Source organism: Gymnogyps californianus, chromosome 5 (assembly GCF_018139145.2).
Source record: "Gymnogyps californianus isolate 813 chromosome 5, ASM1813914v2, whole genome shotgun sequence".
NCBI lineage: Eukaryota > Metazoa > Chordata > Aves > Accipitriformes > Cathartidae > Gymnogyps > Gymnogyps californianus.
The window spans coordinates 7167543-7184230 of record NC_059475.1 but is presented as its reverse complement, the minus strand read 5'-3'; the positions used below and the strand labels follow the sequence as shown (position 1 = coordinate 7184230).

The following is a 16688-nucleotide window of genomic DNA, read 5'->3' as shown; positions in this document are numbered from 1 at the left end:
GGTAGCTCATCTGCAAGCTTGCTCTGAAATAAAGGAAAGCCAGTAGATGAATTAGTAGTTTCAATTGTTGAAATAAGCTTACAAATTTCCTGGTGAAATGCTACTTAGTTTTCTTAAAGCTGTGCTGAAGTAGGTCACCTTTTCAGGCCAGTTAGAGCGCTTCCCGAAGTTGTGCTATCATTGTGGCAGCCCAGAGGGCTAACTAACAAGGGATGAGCAGATCCAGCACAAGTGCAAGAAGTTAGTCCCGATTAAAGATGTGAACTATTTGAAAGGTTATATTTGAAATATAAAGCCTTTCACTCTTTTTTTGTCAACTGCAGAAAAGATTCAGCTGCTTGATCTGAAAGAGTCTTGGAAGTGAAGAAGGGGCACAAAAGGGACATTGTTATGTCTGCTGCTAAGGAAGAAGATGTCTGTAATCATGTGAAAGTGGTGGTCCGTGTCCGTCCAGAGTCTCAAAAGGAAAAAGATGGCAACTTTAGCAAGGTTGTTCATGTTGTTGACCAGCATATATTGGTCTTTGATCCGAAGGAGGAAGAAGTTAGCTTCTTTCACGGGAAGAGACTGACCCATAGGGATATTAATAAAAGAAAAAAGAAAGATCTTAAATTTGTATTTGATGCTGTTTTTGCTGAAAGTTCATCCCAGTTGGAAGTTTTTGAGCATACTACCAAATGTCTAATTGATGGCTTCTTAAATGGCTATAACTGCACAGGTAACTTTGCTATTTATCTTCTTCAATTCAAAAACTTCACTAAATTCCTCAAAGGTTCTACCATTGTATCTGACTGCTGTAGAGGCCTTAAAAAAGGCTGAGATATAAATAAAGCATTTTGGCTTAATTTATAGATATGAGAGGCTGACTCTTTAGCCTACAGAAGTTAGGATAGCTCTACTCTATTTTGAAAATGAGTTCATGTTAGGGTTATAATAGACTTCAGAATTTTATGTGAAATATGCATACGTATGAGGGGAGTCCTCTGGAAAGAGTTATTCAACCAGAAGCAGTTGTGTCACTGAATGTGTGATAGCCTGCTTTATGAACTCTCTTTAAGAGCTTGGGTTTTTAATTGGCAAATGGAATGTAGTGAGGAAATGAAATACCTACCTGCAGTAAGTTGATGGCTTAGGGTTATGAGAGTAAGCAAATAATATTTTCATGCAAATTGCCAGTGAATGAATTTTGAACTGAAAATTCAAAAATAAATGTGATTTTGAAATAGCTTTCTGATTATAGCTGTAAAAGGTAAAGCCTAAATAAAAGATCTGATCAGTTTATGAAAACAGCTGTGCAGAATGACAGATGTGTGAATGTCCATTTGACTTTTGTGTTCCTGATTAGCTTACTGGTATAAAGTACATCTTTTTGCTTTGTTGTTTTTTTGCGAAAATTCAGTGCTTGCGTATGGTGCAACGGGAGCTGGAAAGACTCATACAATGTTAGGTTCCCCTGAAGATCCTGGAGTGATGTATTTAACCATGATGGCACTTTATAATTGCATGGATCAAATAAAAGAAGATAAAATATGCAATGTTGCTGTCTCTTATTTAGAGGTAAGTGAGTTTCTACATATGGTATGTTGCTCTTAATAAGGCGTATTTTAATAAATAAAGACAAGCTAGTTTTGCCTTCCCCCGGCCCTTTCTGGGAATTTACAAAATGTGTCCCTGATAGGAATGGAACTGAACTGTGCTCCACAAATTTGGTGTTATTCATAGGTACCTGTTACTATTTTACAGAAGGCTGCCCAAAAAGGACGATCTCTTCTAGTATATTTACTAAACATTCTAATGATTTCTGTCTTGCTGATCAATTACATCCCTCTGGATATCTGTTGATGTGTACAAGAAAATATCTTTTCAGGGTTATGTTTCAGGACTTCACAATAAAATCTTATAAGCACTGTAAAATCACACAACAAAATGATATCTAATCTCTTTTCGATGATGTTTTTTAAAGTTTTCAGTTTATTTTACTTATTTCATATACAGTACAACTACTTGAATTAGAGCTACTGTGCCAATGATTACCTCCTTACAAATATTCCTTTTGTTCTTTGTCACCTTCTCTTCTCCTCAACTTTTTTGCATCACAGTTATGTTTTTACAAATAGCTGTCTTGGCACTGCTGTCAAGCAGTAGTAGTAAAATTGTTACCTTCTAGCACCCTCAAAGTCTTAATGGAAGAATAGTTAGTATTTGGGGGGGGAGAAGGAGGAGGGAAAAGTTTGCTTTGCCATGTGCTATTTCAAGTGTTTCCACAGACCAAGAAATAAGGTATTTAAGAATTTTAACAGAAGTACATTTGGATTAAGAAATCTCGCTGAAGTATGGATTATGAAGTGTAATAGAGGACAATAAATGCTTTGGATTCATGCTTGCTGCAAAAGTTTTGGGTTTTTTTTTGTAAAAAAAAAAGTAAACTTTTTTTAATAAAGATTATTTACTAGGAAAGAGTGACTCCCACTTCAATGGCTAAAAAAATTCATGCAAATTGAATTAATTCAATATTTCAAGCTCAGTGTAGGAAAGCTGTTTGGCAAAAAATCTACAGAATGAATTGTTACTTTGTCTTAAGCATTAAAAAATACTGTGATGATTTCTGGTTAGTTAAGTTTAATCCTGTCAAGTATGGTGAGATAGTTTTATTAAAAGGTTTTAAATTCCTTTTCAAAGGTCTACAATGAACAGATCCGTGATCTGCTGGTAAACTCAGGACCTCTGGCTGTTCGTGAAGATACCCAGAAAGGGGTGGTAGTTCAAGGTCTAACATTACATCAGGTATGTAAATAGATACTGAAATTCAGGAAGCCTCACAATCTGTTTGAGAAAATGGTGAAATTCCCATTGATCTGTGAAAGCTGTATGCAACTTGGTAATTTCCTAGTGGGCTTTTTTCTGGCCATAATCACCAGTACGTTAGGAACTTGCAAACTTAATTAATTATTCAAAAGCATGTTGTGCAAAAAACCTGCTAATATTCTTCAATACAAATGGATAAAAGCATTCAGTCCTTATTATCGAAAGGGTACCATTGGTTTGATGCTTATTTTCAGGTTTTGGAAGATTTGTGTTTTGGTTAAAACATCTTAGCATTTGTTAAAGAAATTCACTGCCTTCAGTGCCATCTTGGAGTGTTCTACACCTCTGCAGTGTCTCAGGGTTATTTTTGGTTTTAAATAACCATGTTTGAAAATTTTCATGTTAAATTACTTTTCCAGGCCAGCATAGCAATTCTTTGGCAAAGTCAGTGACAGAACTTAGTTTTCCAGTCTAGAAATCCACTCTTGTGGACCTATTTTCTTGCAGCCTTTTAGTGTATGTTGCATGCTATGTAGCTTCCAGCTTTTGTGTACATGGAATAATGACTCAACAGGAAACAGTGTTATTAGTTTGGCTCACTCTATGAACACCATCCTTCCCAAAGCTTGGGTCTTGGTAAAAAAATTAGTATATCACTTTAATGCATTAGAACAAGAAAAATTAAGTCAATCATTCTTAAATAAGACTCCTTCTAACTGTGGAGAACCTTTGCAGATTTGTTTAAATTCTTCACTAAAAAAATTCTCTGATTTAAATTTCTACAGTTAAGTGCTTGTTTTTCATACCTTACTGCTTTTTAACTGAGAATGGTTGAAGTGCCTCAATTCCAAAACAGGAAATTTCTCTTATTTCTAGGTAACTAAGATTTTAAGTTCCTTTATTTGTTTGAAGGTGAATGTTAATGTATTTTAGAATAAGCGTAGAATCTCCTATAGTTGACGAAAAAGAAAAAAAAGTGCATTTACCTTGTGCTCTACTCTTAAAGCCTAAATCGGCAGAGGAAATCCTTCAAATGTTGGATTATGGAAATAAAAATAGAACACAGCATCCCACAGATGTGAATGCCTCCTCTTCTCGGTCCCATGCTGTCTTTCAGGTAAGATGATATAGCAGATGTACAGTCGTCATTACTGTGAGTTGTAGTTTTTGTTTAAAGTTGAATACGATGGAAGCTTTTTTAAACTGTGTTGAACCTTAGTCTGGGTGAGAGGAGATTTAAATTTTCCAGTTTACTCTTCTTGTTGACTTCTCAGTCCTTCTAAGTATATAAAGGTTCATAGTGATTATATTTGAAAAAACGAATTCAATGAAACCTCTCTAGTTCCAACAGTTTGAACTAATATTCCTTAGAAGAAATATCTTTTCTGTAAAACCATAATTTTGAGCTTTGAATATACTTCCATATTGTAATCTTATAAACTGAAAGTTGTTGGGGTCTTTTTAATACTTTCTGGTTTCATTATGTTGCTCAGCATTTTTCTAGGAAAAATATTTTACAGAATGCAGTTATACGTCTGACTATAAACTGAGAATCTCTAGTACTTTCTCATCCTTCTTATTTTGGTTAATGTTGATTTTTACACTAATGTGATTTCTTAATATTCTGATATGTACCAAGTTTTAGAACAACTAAAGCAGTATATATTCTCTGAAAATACCTCCATACACATACTTGCATCATCAAAATGAAATGCTGATTTTTAGTTTCCATAGATGAGTATTGCATGTTGTACAAATCTGCTAGAACTTAAGACTTCTCCAAAGACTATTGCTGTTTGCTAACCACCACCTTATCCTTCTGATTCCTCTTAAATATACAACCTGTGATATTTTTAAAAAACAATATTTAAAAATTAGTCTTGTTAGCTAAAACCTCTTTTTTCTGTTTTTTTTTCTCTTCATTTTTAAGTTTTCTGTTATTTTAAGAGTTGCTCTTGTTTGTAGAGGTCAGTTATCTTGTATGCTGGCTTTGGTTTATGTTGTTAACTTCATTGGAGCAGGATGTTTTCTGGAGCTGACTCAGAAAGTAGTAAAAGTCTTGGCCCAGGACATTCTGAGCTGATTTTAGAGATGCAAGTTTTGCCTTACTGTACCACCTGGCTTAGGTTTAAAATCTCTATCTAGGTCAGGCAATTACTGCATCTGAAAGTAAAATCCCAATTGCCAGACTGTTCTATTGAAAATGTTCTGCTGACGGACAAAGAAATAGAAAAGATTCTGCTTTGGGCCATTTCCTGTATCTTTTGAATTTTTATAAAAGCTTGAGTCATACAACATACTTTGGCTGTCACTCCACCTTTCCCTACTTCACTAATGATAGTTACTGGGTTCTGGTAGAGTGCTACCAGCCTGAGATAGCTACTTTACCAAGGTAAGTACAGGGAAGTGGCTTTTTTCTTCTTTTAATTTTTTTTAATGTTGTACTAGAAATAGTACAACAGAACTTACTTGTATTGTTTGATATAGAAACATGTCTATTTGGTATGGACATACGTTTTGTGGCAAGTAATAAGAATTTTATTCACTCTCAATACTTGTCAATTTCTTTCTGTTACAAATTGCTGTGAAGACTTCGTTTCTCATGCACAAAGCTTAAAGATACAGAACTTCTGAGATATTGTCTTTATTAGTCAATCACCTTGTATGTTTGGCAACTCTTTCCCAATTCACTGTCTAAAAGTGCGTTCGTGAAAGTGTCAGTAACCATTAGCCTTACAAATGGCAAGGCACTCAACACAAAAGAAGGGGAAATTTATAGAGAATCTCGAAAAAGTAAAAGCCATCTAAAGATAACTGTAATTCTTCTTATTGACTGTATAATCATGCTCTGTGTACTTCCTCATAAACCAGAGGAAAGAATACCTTCACTAGCAGAAGGAAGCAAAAGCATTTAGTTCCTTGTATATCTCCTGTATTGTGAAAATTTCAGGAAAGAAGGGATGAGCGGGAACAAGTGGCCTCAGGAGTCACAGCTTTCCAAAAAACCCTGGAGTAGTATGTGTTTTCACAGCAGTAAATGAGTATTCTTCCCCTATTAATGGTAGTTGCAGTTAAGTCTAAATCAGTGAAAGACCAGCCTTTTTCCTGGTTTATCCCTATATATATATCTCTATGGCATACTCTTAAAGGTGCCTTTAAACTTAAAAAGGTGTCCATTTTTTAAAGTGCAATAGTGTGGTATACATCTTGAGTGCAGAAGAATCGAGAGCTATTTTAGCTATAAAATTCATTTGAAGCTCACCAGTCTTCACCACAGTGGTAAGCCCCAGCCCAGTTGCTCGCTTAATCCTCTGCAGCAGGATCGGGGAGAGAATCAAAAGGGCAAAAGCGAGAGGGAGAAGGAAATACCTTGTGGTTCACTTAATAAGTGAAGGGGGTTGGGGGGGAAGCAGTCACTTGCCACCAGCAGACTGATGCCCAGCAAGTCCTCAAGCAATGGCTACTTTAGGGAAGCTTCAGTTGGGGTCAGCTGTCCCAGCTGTCCCCTTGCGACCTCTTGCCTACCACCTTGACACCGTACAACCACTGTTCAGCAAAAGCTAAACGCTGGTGTGTTATCAGCACTGTTTGGGTAACAAATCTGAAAGCACCATATGGGCTGCTATGTAGAAAATCAACTCCATCCCAGCCAAATCCAGTGCAACCACACTCTGCTTCTTTGCCCTACTAATACCTGAAGCAGGTGAGTTTAAGAGGTAAGCGTCAGAAATGGATTCACTGTTTTCCATGAGGCCAAACTGCCTGTTGGTGTTAGACATGTACTGAAAGGTTTAACTTGGATTCCGAGAAGGATTCCAATAAAAATTTCTGAAAACAGTTGTTACACTGTAAAATTAACTTACTGCTTAGAGTAACAATAGACTGGTTAGTGGTTGCTTTTTAATTCTTTTCTTTTTTTTTATTGTAGATTTATCTAAGGCAGCAAGATAAAACAGCTAGTATTAACCAAAATGTTCGCATCGCCAAAATGTCTCTCATTGACCTGGCAGGATCTGAACGTGCCAGCGCGACAAATGCCAAGGGGGCTCGTTTTAGAGAAGGAACAAATATTAACCGCTCTCTGCTAGCTCTTGGAAATGTCATTAATGCCTTGGCAGATCCAAAGGTATGTGCTGCTTTCCCATGCAGTCTTCACCTCCTAGTGTTCTGAGAACATTTTTAAAAATGGTAAGCTCTCATTGAGTAATGGGGATTACATTGTTGACGCTTCTCACATCAACGTTTTCCTTTAAGGTTTTCTTATGGGTTTCCACCATCATCTCTGTGATAGCTGAAAGACAGTCCCAATGGGAAAGAGTTCTCAGAAATAGTGTGCAGCTACCTAAGGATAGTGTCAAAGATGAATGTACCTGCTTTTCTTACCCACCTTTTTCAAAATCAAGAATATGTAGAGAAGCTTGCATGAGTAAATAAATAGCCTTACGAGGACAAAGATTTTTCCAGAGATTTATGCCCTTTAATCTTAGGGGAGGAGGCTTTTATAGGAGAAAACAACACCTATCCAAAGTTGTTCTTTTGTGCTTTTACATACATCCACACATGCATCGCCCACCCCCCACCCCCCCCCCCCCCGCTCACAGTAGCGAATTAGTCTCCTGATCTGGCTCACCAGCTCAAGGGAAGGAGTGGGGGCAGTTGTGTGGGAGAATGACGAAACCTCCTGAATTTTTGCCAAACTCAAGTCCATTGCCTACAGCTACACCCTTTTTTGTCCTTCTGGTCAGCTAGCAATTTCCCCCTTCAAATATGCCAGGAGAAAATGATCAGCGCTTTTATTTCCCTTCCTGGTGCCACACATTCTCATTACCATGTCGTTGGAGTGGGAGGCAGAATTTAAAATCTATACCATGGACATAAGTAAGATTCTTCATGTTGACTTATACGGTGTGGGATTGGGGTCCGAGTGACCTAACTTTGTACCGTGAGATGAAGATTCTGTAGATGTGATTGAAAAAAAGTTTCACAAAGCAGAGTTTGGGTTGCCTGGAAAGGTTGTGGAATCTCCATCCTTGGAGATATTCGAAACCCAACTGGGCATAGTCCTTGGCAGCTTACTTGAGCTGACTCTGCTTTGAGCAGAGGGATTGGACTAGATGGATCTTGAGAGGTCCTTCCCAACCTCGATTATTCTGTGAACTGAAAGTAGTTTAATGCAGTCTACCTTTTCTTTTAGTTGCCCACATCACAAAAATAGTTGTTACATATCCAGACATCAGAAAGTAACCTGGCTAATACATGTGTTATAAAGGCATTAAACAGTTCCAAGAGATCCAAAACCATTTGAAATGTATATGTAATTTTGAGAAAAATTACTTGAGTCAAAGAAAAGTTTCAAGGCTGTTGTGTTCTGTGGCATTGTTGAAATTCTAAGCAGACTTTTAGGCAGGTGAGTATTTAAAGTACAGTTGACTAATCCTTAAAAATGCATATAACTCTTTCTAGAGCAAGAAACAGCATATTCCTTATCGAAACAGCAAGCTTACTCGTTTATTGAAAGATTCTCTTGGGGGAAATTGCCGAACAATAATGATAGCTGCTGTTAGTCCATCTTCTATGTTCTATGATGATACATATAATACTCTTAAGTATGCAAACCGAGCAAAGGATATCAAGTCTTCTGTGAGTATGTTGGTATTTGTTGATCTTTCTCAAAGTATAATAATACAGTATTAAGAGATGGAGAGTTATTTATTTTAGAAGATTATAATTTCCTTCACTTTTGTCTCAAAATTTTGTTGTTACCTCTTCTTTCTTACAGTCAACTCTTCATCATCTGAGTGATAGGTGTAGTAGATACAGAGTAGATACTAGTTCTGGCCTAAAAGCAACATAGCTTCATTAATGGCATTAGTCTGCCAGTTTAAAAGAGTATGTTTTGTGAGCATTAAATTTAGAAATAATCCTCAGCAGGTAGAACTTGCAGCCAGTTTCAGTACCTTACTTATTACTTTCTCAGGGAACTGTAAAGTATACTAAAGAAATGTCTGAGCAGTTGTACAAGAGCCAGTCCAGGTTTGTTACAGGTAGAATTCAGCTGGAGCCAAGAAGCTCAGTGAGATTATATTGATAAATGAAAAGCTACTGGAGTGTCCTGTCTTCTGCTCTCTATAATTCTGATTTTTTTTTTCATAATTCTTTGTATTGCAGCTCCTAATTTCTGTTATGCAATATGGGGTTGACTGTAGTTTCGATTTGTTGCATACTTAAAGATAGTTTTTAATAATAAATGCACAAGATACACATTAAATAGTAAAACTAGTCTGAATAAATGCAAAATGTGCTTGCACATGTAAATGTAATTATTTTTTATTGTTCTGTTGAGGGAAATGACATGGCCATGGGCATGCAACAGATGACTGCAAAAGCTGAGAGTCATAGTTTTGTTGTGCAAGTCAGGATTTTATTCATCCCTTTCCTCATAATATAGTGCAACTGTAATTATGTAGTACTTATACACAGTGTATTTATTATGCAGAAAAACATGAAGGAGCCTTCTTAAATTCTAACTTGTTTCTTTTCTTTAACAGTTGAAGAGCAATGTGGTTAGTTTGGACAGTCACATAAGCCAGTATGTTAAAATTTGCAATGAACAAAAGAAAGAGGTATGTAAAAAATCTTGTTAAATTTTGAAAGATTAATTGTTATAACTTGGAACACCAGAAAATGTTTATCGGATTGAACCTAAAAGGCAATACTGTCCTAATTCTCCCTTGTAGTCTTTTGAAGTAAGAAAGATGTTTTGTCCTCTAAGAGGAACATCACCTACTGCCATTTGTAAAGCTTTTCAAGACATAAGCACAGAATGATAGGTTTTAAAAACAAAAAAAACCAAAAAAACCATATTCCAACTAAAAGGTCCCTTTTTTGTTTAAGATCCTAATGTTGAAAGAGAAACTGAGAGAATATGAAGAAAAGCAAGCGAGCATTCCTGAAAATCGTAATGCTGCAGTACTTTCAAACAACCAGCAAGTGGAAATACAAAGGTAAATTAGTCACATTATGATCTTGCTTCAAAACTGGAGTTTGCGTAACTTGTAAAAGCATTTGTAAAAAAAACTTACTCTTTTCAGTATTGGTTTCCTCATTTTTAACATTGCTTTACTTAAAGTAGGTGTGGCTTTGTGTAACTTAACACTTCTTTTTAGAACAACTTGTTGGTGGATTTAAAACAAATACCATGTACTTGAGGAAGTATCCTAATATTAACCTTCTAGGCAAATTATTCCGTAAAGCACTGCAAGATAAGCATGTACTCTGATCCTCAAGAAGCTGACATAACTCACTCTGACATCACAATTTAGATCAGTGGTGAAGGTCTTGCATCTATAGTTACTTTCTTATGAAGGCTTTTAAAATGCTTATGTGCTGGGTTTTTTAAAACTTATCAGTAGCTTCATTATTGTAATGAAGATATTTTATGGAAAGTTGGGTATTTTTGTCTCAAGGCTACCAATGTTATTCTGTATTAATGTGCAGATGAAATTCTACCATTAATAACACAAAAGATTTTAGGACAAGTGTTCTAGGAAGCTCCAGGGCTCTGTAGGGCTAAGAAGTTCTTTTCTACTACCAAAAGCTAAAGACTTCGGAGAAAAATAAGAGCCATCTCTGATCTTGGTTGTTTAAAGTATCATATTGTAATGTAGGCTTTCAGGAAAAACTAAAATCAAATGTAAATTTTATAAATTTCTTATCCTATTTTGTGCCAATATTTAGCAAAATAGCTATGAATTGATTGTAAGTCACCTTGACTTTTCAGATCTGATTTCTATTGTTATTCTTGTGTTATTAGAAGGATTTGCATGTGAAAGCACTATCTTTCAAAAACTGAGTGCATGTGTGTGTATACATATATATGTATACATACATGTGTACACATACATATGCAGTGGCAGATAAAAATGAAATGGTGATTGTGAAAGGTTTGGTAGCAAAAATACTCAGTGAAAATCTGTATTTGTGGGAGGTATAGAGCTAGGATAGGGTCATTCACTGAAGTGTTATCAGGAAGAACACTGGTGAAAGTCCAGTGATGGAAAATAACTGCTAGCCAGACAATCACCTAAAAATTCATCAAATAAAAATAAAGTAAAAAAAAAAAAGCAAACAAACAAAACAACTAAACAGCTAAACTACTGGTCTGTATGTGGGCTGAACAATAACCTAATGACAGAAATAGAATGACATGTAACAAAATAGGGTAGTATTATATTTGAGTGTTATGTAATAAAGAAATACAATATGTTTAAGAAAGGGGGAAAAAAGTTGAACATAATAGCAACAAAAGCTTCCTGATAGATCTGTCTATGAACAGTCTTACTTGGAGGATGATAGAAGTCCATCTCACGGGACTCTTAAAACTAGGCAGAGTCCTTTAATAACAGGAAAAATATCCTTTTTCTGGTAGCAAGCTTATCTTCATAACCCAAAAAATGTGAAAATGTCCTACAAGTAAGAGAAAGTTACTATAGTTTTAAAGTTATATTATCAATAAACTGGTCAAGATCCAGACTTTTAAAATTGAGATTATAGGTTTTGGGGAGAGGGACAGTAGAATATTTACAAAGCTGTTTTTTTAATAACTCTAGGAACATGTTACCAAATAGAACTTGACTGTCTCTTGCATTATACAAAAATTCCAAAACTATACTCTGTGCTAATGGTGGTGTTTCTCCTCAGAGTCCAGTTTAGTTGTTTTAGTAATCTGGCGGGGGGGGCGGGAAATGACACACATACATGGCAGGAAGGAGCATATGAATGCTAGCTTTCAGCAAAGCTACTTAACTTTAGGTCATTTTTGTGGATAGGCAGAACATAGTTTGCATAAATGACAGCAGCTGCTGCTACTGCTGGCAGATACTACTTCAGTAGTATCTTTCCTGCAACGTTTGAGAGAGGCGAGAACTTGAAGTTCTTCTTTCCACAAAAAATTTAATTTATGTTTGTAGGTTCCTTACTGTCTGTTGCTTTTATATTTCTTAGTCTCTTCTTCTTGGTGATGTTCCTGTCTATCTGTTCTGATGTGACAGTCTCTCATGAGAGCGCACACAATAAGTAACAAATTAAGACATGTGATGTATGATTTTGTTGCAGAAGTCAATCTATTCCATAAGAGGGTTAGGTTTTGGTGTGAAAGTCTTTCTGGATCTGTCTCTGCATATCTCATCACATAGTTCTGAGAATTATTCACCTAGGTTTATTCAGTTAACTCTTTTTTAATTGGTCCTTTGAATGTGCTTATTTTTTAACCTGGAAAACCTTCTGAGGCAAAAGTAAAAACCCATTCAAAGCAAAATGCTCTCTAACTGAGCTTCATTTTACTGGCATTCCAGAGGTTTCAATAAACCTCTCATTCAGGTTATTTAAATTTAATTTTCAAAAGAAGTGGAGGTTTCTAAGTCATGTTGATAGTTCTGACAGTTTTCCTGCATATTTTTGCACTGTAAGTCTTTAAGGTTAATTTAATTTCCTGTGATTTGCCCGTTATTTCATTCTATGTGTGTGGGAAGAATTAGTCAAGGGCAAGGTCTCTAAAATGTCTTCTCAAAATGCTGAACATATTCTATGCCAAGATTTGTTGGTCAGAGAATGTTTGGGTTTTAATGTTCTGGAATATCCATAGAGACGCATGTAGGCCTATCCCATTCCCTCAAGGTATCAGCAATAAAATGGATGTTTCATCCTCTTCTTCCTCATGAGGATCCTGTCAGGTCCATCCTGCTGATGGTGTGGGTGGTGTGTTGGTTTCCCCCATATTCATTGACAGGTTTTGAAGGTATTCTGCTGTCTTCTCCCTTCCGTTTCAGACAGGGTAGAGAGCCTTATCCACAATCTTGTGTTTCAGTCTAGCTACCTATTGCTTTTGCTTCACTGTTATCTGGAAGAGGCTCCCTGATTACACCACTTGCTTCTTCAAACCCAAAGGTCATTCCTGCTCCCTCTGTTGTCTAAACCTTGGAGATGCATTGTCTGCCAACCCTTCAAGTCTTGAGCCTGTTGAGGTAGACAGTGGACACTGGCTTTGGAACTGCCACTGACAGGTCCATGAGCAGTTTGAGACTAGGTAGTCCAGAGAGCTCATACCCTGGATATGCCTCCAGGATCACTTTGTCATTTTTAAGTGAAGAAGAGAGGGTAAAGATAACTCCATAAGAATAGAAGTGTGCTTACTGAAAGAGTGAATCCAGCTCAACGTAGGAGCTTTGCAAAGGCTTCTGTACTTGATGCTGTATTTGGGACACTGATGACTGTAAGTACACAAAGGGTTAACTTACGGATAATAGTTCCTCACAGTGACTGTATATAGAATCAGAATCTGCAGCTTCTCTTAAATTATGCCCAGGGTTTTACTGTGAGGGAAATTGAGAGAGGATTCACCTTCGTTTCTTATTGCTGCGTTTCCCAGGCAGCTGGGAGAGGAACCATGTTTCTATGGATACTATGGAGGAAAAAAATTCTCCAACCAGTGGTGCAATAGATAGTATAGTAGTGCAGATTGTATAGATAGTAACAGTGTAGGGTCAGAACTCTGATATTATGCAGCTGACTATTTTATTCCTTAAAGAAATATTACTTCTAAATTCTGTGTGTGTTTTAGTACACATTTTCATTTAGATACGATAGCATTCTCTGGACACTTTTAGGTAAAACTGTTGAATTTCTAAAATTGTAGAGAAGAATTCTTTGTTAATTCTGTTTGTTTTTAAAATGAGAGTAGTAAAACACTAGAATAAAAGACTCAGTTATTCAGACTTTAGACTATGAAATGGAATTGTGACTTCTGAAACACACAGGCAAGAAGCCAACTACATGACAAGAATGTCTCCAACTTCTCTCTAGTTGAACCTGTGTGTTATTTTATAGTATTTTTACAGTATTTAATTTTATGATCTTTTATACTAAACACTGAATAATGACCTCAAATGCTGCATGTCTTTAGAACATTTGCATGTTAAACTGTGCCTTTATTCTTATGTAAAGTTCTAACAAGTCAATAGGGTGTTATGAAATGGCTTGTATACAAGGTTGGTCATTATCAAGATGTACAGTATCTTTTAGGCTATTCTGTACTGCGTTTTCAGTGTTCAGGAGTGAAGTGGAAAAGTACCACCACTGAAACTTTTATTGCAATATGGTAATGCTTCCAGGCTTTCTCCTTATCCTTGTTATTCTGATTTGCATTGCAGGCTAGGGATAAGCAGATTTTGAGGCCATTTAAACATTGGTCTCCTTGGAATAACTCTTAAGTACCTTCTGTCACTAGTTTGGTTTTCCCCCTATTAGCCTAGTATGTGTTAAAACATGATGCATGTTCTGATATTTGTTGTGCATTAGTGATTAAAATTGTACAAGAGAACTTCAGAGAAAGTGAGCAACTGAAGACACTTGTGGTTTTCCTTTGAGATAGCTAGCAGGTTTTTTGAAGGAGACTTTGTGTGTCTATGGCAACAGTAGTCTGATCTGTTTAATAAATTGGTATAAGTAGAAGAGAACATGGATATTTAGTATCTTCTGGAGGTAGAGATAAAATTTATGTGAAGAAGTTCCCGATGATACTGGGATTCAAAAGAAAGATATCTTCATAAATACAACAAGGTTTATTTTTAGTGACCCCTTCAACATTTCACATCCCATTTCCAGTTTGAGTACATAAAATCTTTAGTGATGTACTGACACTTTATTTAGTGCTCATCTATAACAGGCTTTACTTTTTTCCTCTTAATTTTTTTTGTTTTATTTTAAAATTAAATTTATTTTATTAACTTGGAATTGAAAGTTCCCCTTGTAAAGGAGATGGTCATAAAAAAAGTCTTCAGTAAGTAATTTGCTATTTATTCTTATCCTTTGGTTCTAATAGATACAAAGAAATCCTTAAAAATGTGTTCGCAAACCGTGAGGAAATCAGAAAAGAATACCTCAAGTTGGAAATGCGACTGAAAGAAAACGCGCTGAAGACATATTACCAGAAACAATGTCATGAACAAATTCAACTGATGTGCTCTGAAGAAAGAGTAGAAAAGGTGAGCTTTCTATAATGTAATACAAGGTATCATTTCTCTTCATTTTGCTGTACTAATGGATGAATTTTGCTTAGGTAATTTTACATAATTAGTTAATGCTTAAATATTTAATTAAAATGAGACACACTTATCACTCAGATATTATTTTCTGACATGAATACAGAAAATGTAGTAGTAATGCCAGATGTGCTATTTTTTTCCACACTGTACAGAAAAACTGTTGATGTGCTTATTGCTGCTAATTGTGAAAACTTTTCAACTTGTCCTTATGTAGGCTTGATTGTCATAGTTACTTAAGACCTGACTAGACTTAGGAATGGTGCTCTTGTCCAAAACCAAAGCATGTTAATGTATGTATGGTACAGCCATTGAAGCTGTTATCAAGCTGAGTAATCCGTTGGTGTTTCATAAGGAAAAGCATGAACTTTGTGCTAAACAAGATAGATTCTTGTCACTGGTGTTTTCAGTTGTCACCAGGAAGATGTTTGGATAGCTGCTTACGGACAGAGTCATGTGAACTGAAATAATTACATTTAGTTGCCTTGAATTTTAAGAGAAGAATTTGGGGGCTAAGTATGAACAATTGCTGTTATGCAGCATTAAATGCTCATGTCTTTCTAGAAGAATCAAAGTACAAACAAGTAAGCATTGGTTAGATGGTATCTTAACTTTTCTGCTTAAAGGAATATATGTTTTATGTAGATATGAAGTTGAGGATGGGGCTGATTTTGCTTAGTCACAGTAACAATCTGTATTTGGCCGAAAATGATAGTTTACCATATGACTATTTTTTCCCAGTGATTCACATGAAATTTGGTCCTTTAGATAAATGTCAGAGTGAAAATATATCACACGTTTTTGCTTGTCATTAATGAAGATATTTCAAGTGACTAATGTGTTCTAGAATTCTCTTTTATGCCATAGAAACTCTGAAGTAATATTTTGTATCTGTGCCATAGTTTTAAATGCTGCTTACAATGGAGCACAGCTGTATCTTTATTCATAATGAGGAGTTATACCTTCATACACTCTATTTCATACAAATGTTTTTTATGCGCTGATTTAACTTTTATTTTTCAGTGTTGGTAGTGCTGCACTCAAATGTTGGTTTTGCCATTAGTTAACTTATAGATGTGATTTACTAAGGGTCAAGAGTCACTGTCCTATAAGTACAATGCCTTATTTATTAACAAGAGTAAGTCACTGTAATGGTAAAATTAAATGTCCTTTTGTGACTACTTTGGAACAAATTGGATTTTAATTTGGAATCCAGTCATTTAATTACCAAAGTGACTGCTCACGTTTCCCTTGTGCACTATAATGCTTCTGTTCTTCCTTGTGTTTTTACACATTTGCTATTTTCCTAAATGCCTATGGGTTTTCTCTCTGTAAAATACAGTTAGGCCACAGGAGTATTTCTGAAATATTAATTTTTAAGGGAGAAGTTTTACTTATAAAGTATTTTCTCATTTGACACTTAATTGTCCGTGCTCAGTAACTAGATGTAATAATGATTTTACGTTAGTTAACATGATGCAAATGATATCTTATCCATAATTGAACAACCCCAGTTTGAACACTTTAATTCAAAACAATAATTTGAGAAAGAAGGAAAAAGCTTATGTATGAGTTCAGGTTACCTTAATCTCTGTTCTTACAAATGCTTTCTTGTTGCAAAAATTTTGTCAATTTATCTTGTGAAATTCAGTCCATCCCGGACCACTAACAAATCATTTCTATTTTCCACTTAACTGCCTCTGTTTCCAACTTTTTTAGAACTTGGATACTGCCCATTTAAAGGGCCTCCTGCCTAATGCCCGTTCCTCCGCTCTTGTTACCTGT

At 35.8% G+C, this 16688-nt stretch overlaps 1 protein-coding gene across 2 annotated transcripts in view; it reads left to right on the top strand.

The window, feature by feature from the left end:
- Positions 1 to 365: 365 nt before the first annotated feature.
- Positions 366 to 16688, top strand: part of KIF18A (kinesin family member 18A) — a 41729-nt gene continuing 25406 nt past the window's right edge. The window contains exons 1-9 of one of the 2 annotated variants that reach the window (XM_050897716.1): positions 366 to 718; positions 1400 to 1557; positions 2680 to 2784; positions 3812 to 3922; positions 6734 to 6931; positions 8269 to 8445; positions 9354 to 9428; positions 9700 to 9809; positions 14684 to 14846. In XM_050897716.1, coding sequence (XP_050753673.1) covers positions 391 to 718; positions 1400 to 1557; positions 2680 to 2784; positions 3812 to 3922; positions 6734 to 6931; positions 8269 to 8445; positions 9354 to 9428; positions 9700 to 9809; positions 14684 to 14846 — 1425 coding nt within the window. In that variant the 5' untranslated portion in view covers positions 366 to 390. The remainder of the gene's footprint in view (positions 719 to 1399; positions 1558 to 2679; positions 2785 to 3811; positions 3923 to 6733; positions 6932 to 8268; positions 8446 to 9353; positions 9429 to 9699; positions 9810 to 14683; positions 14847 to 16688) is intronic. The other variant, XM_050897717.1, reaches the window with a different exon arrangement.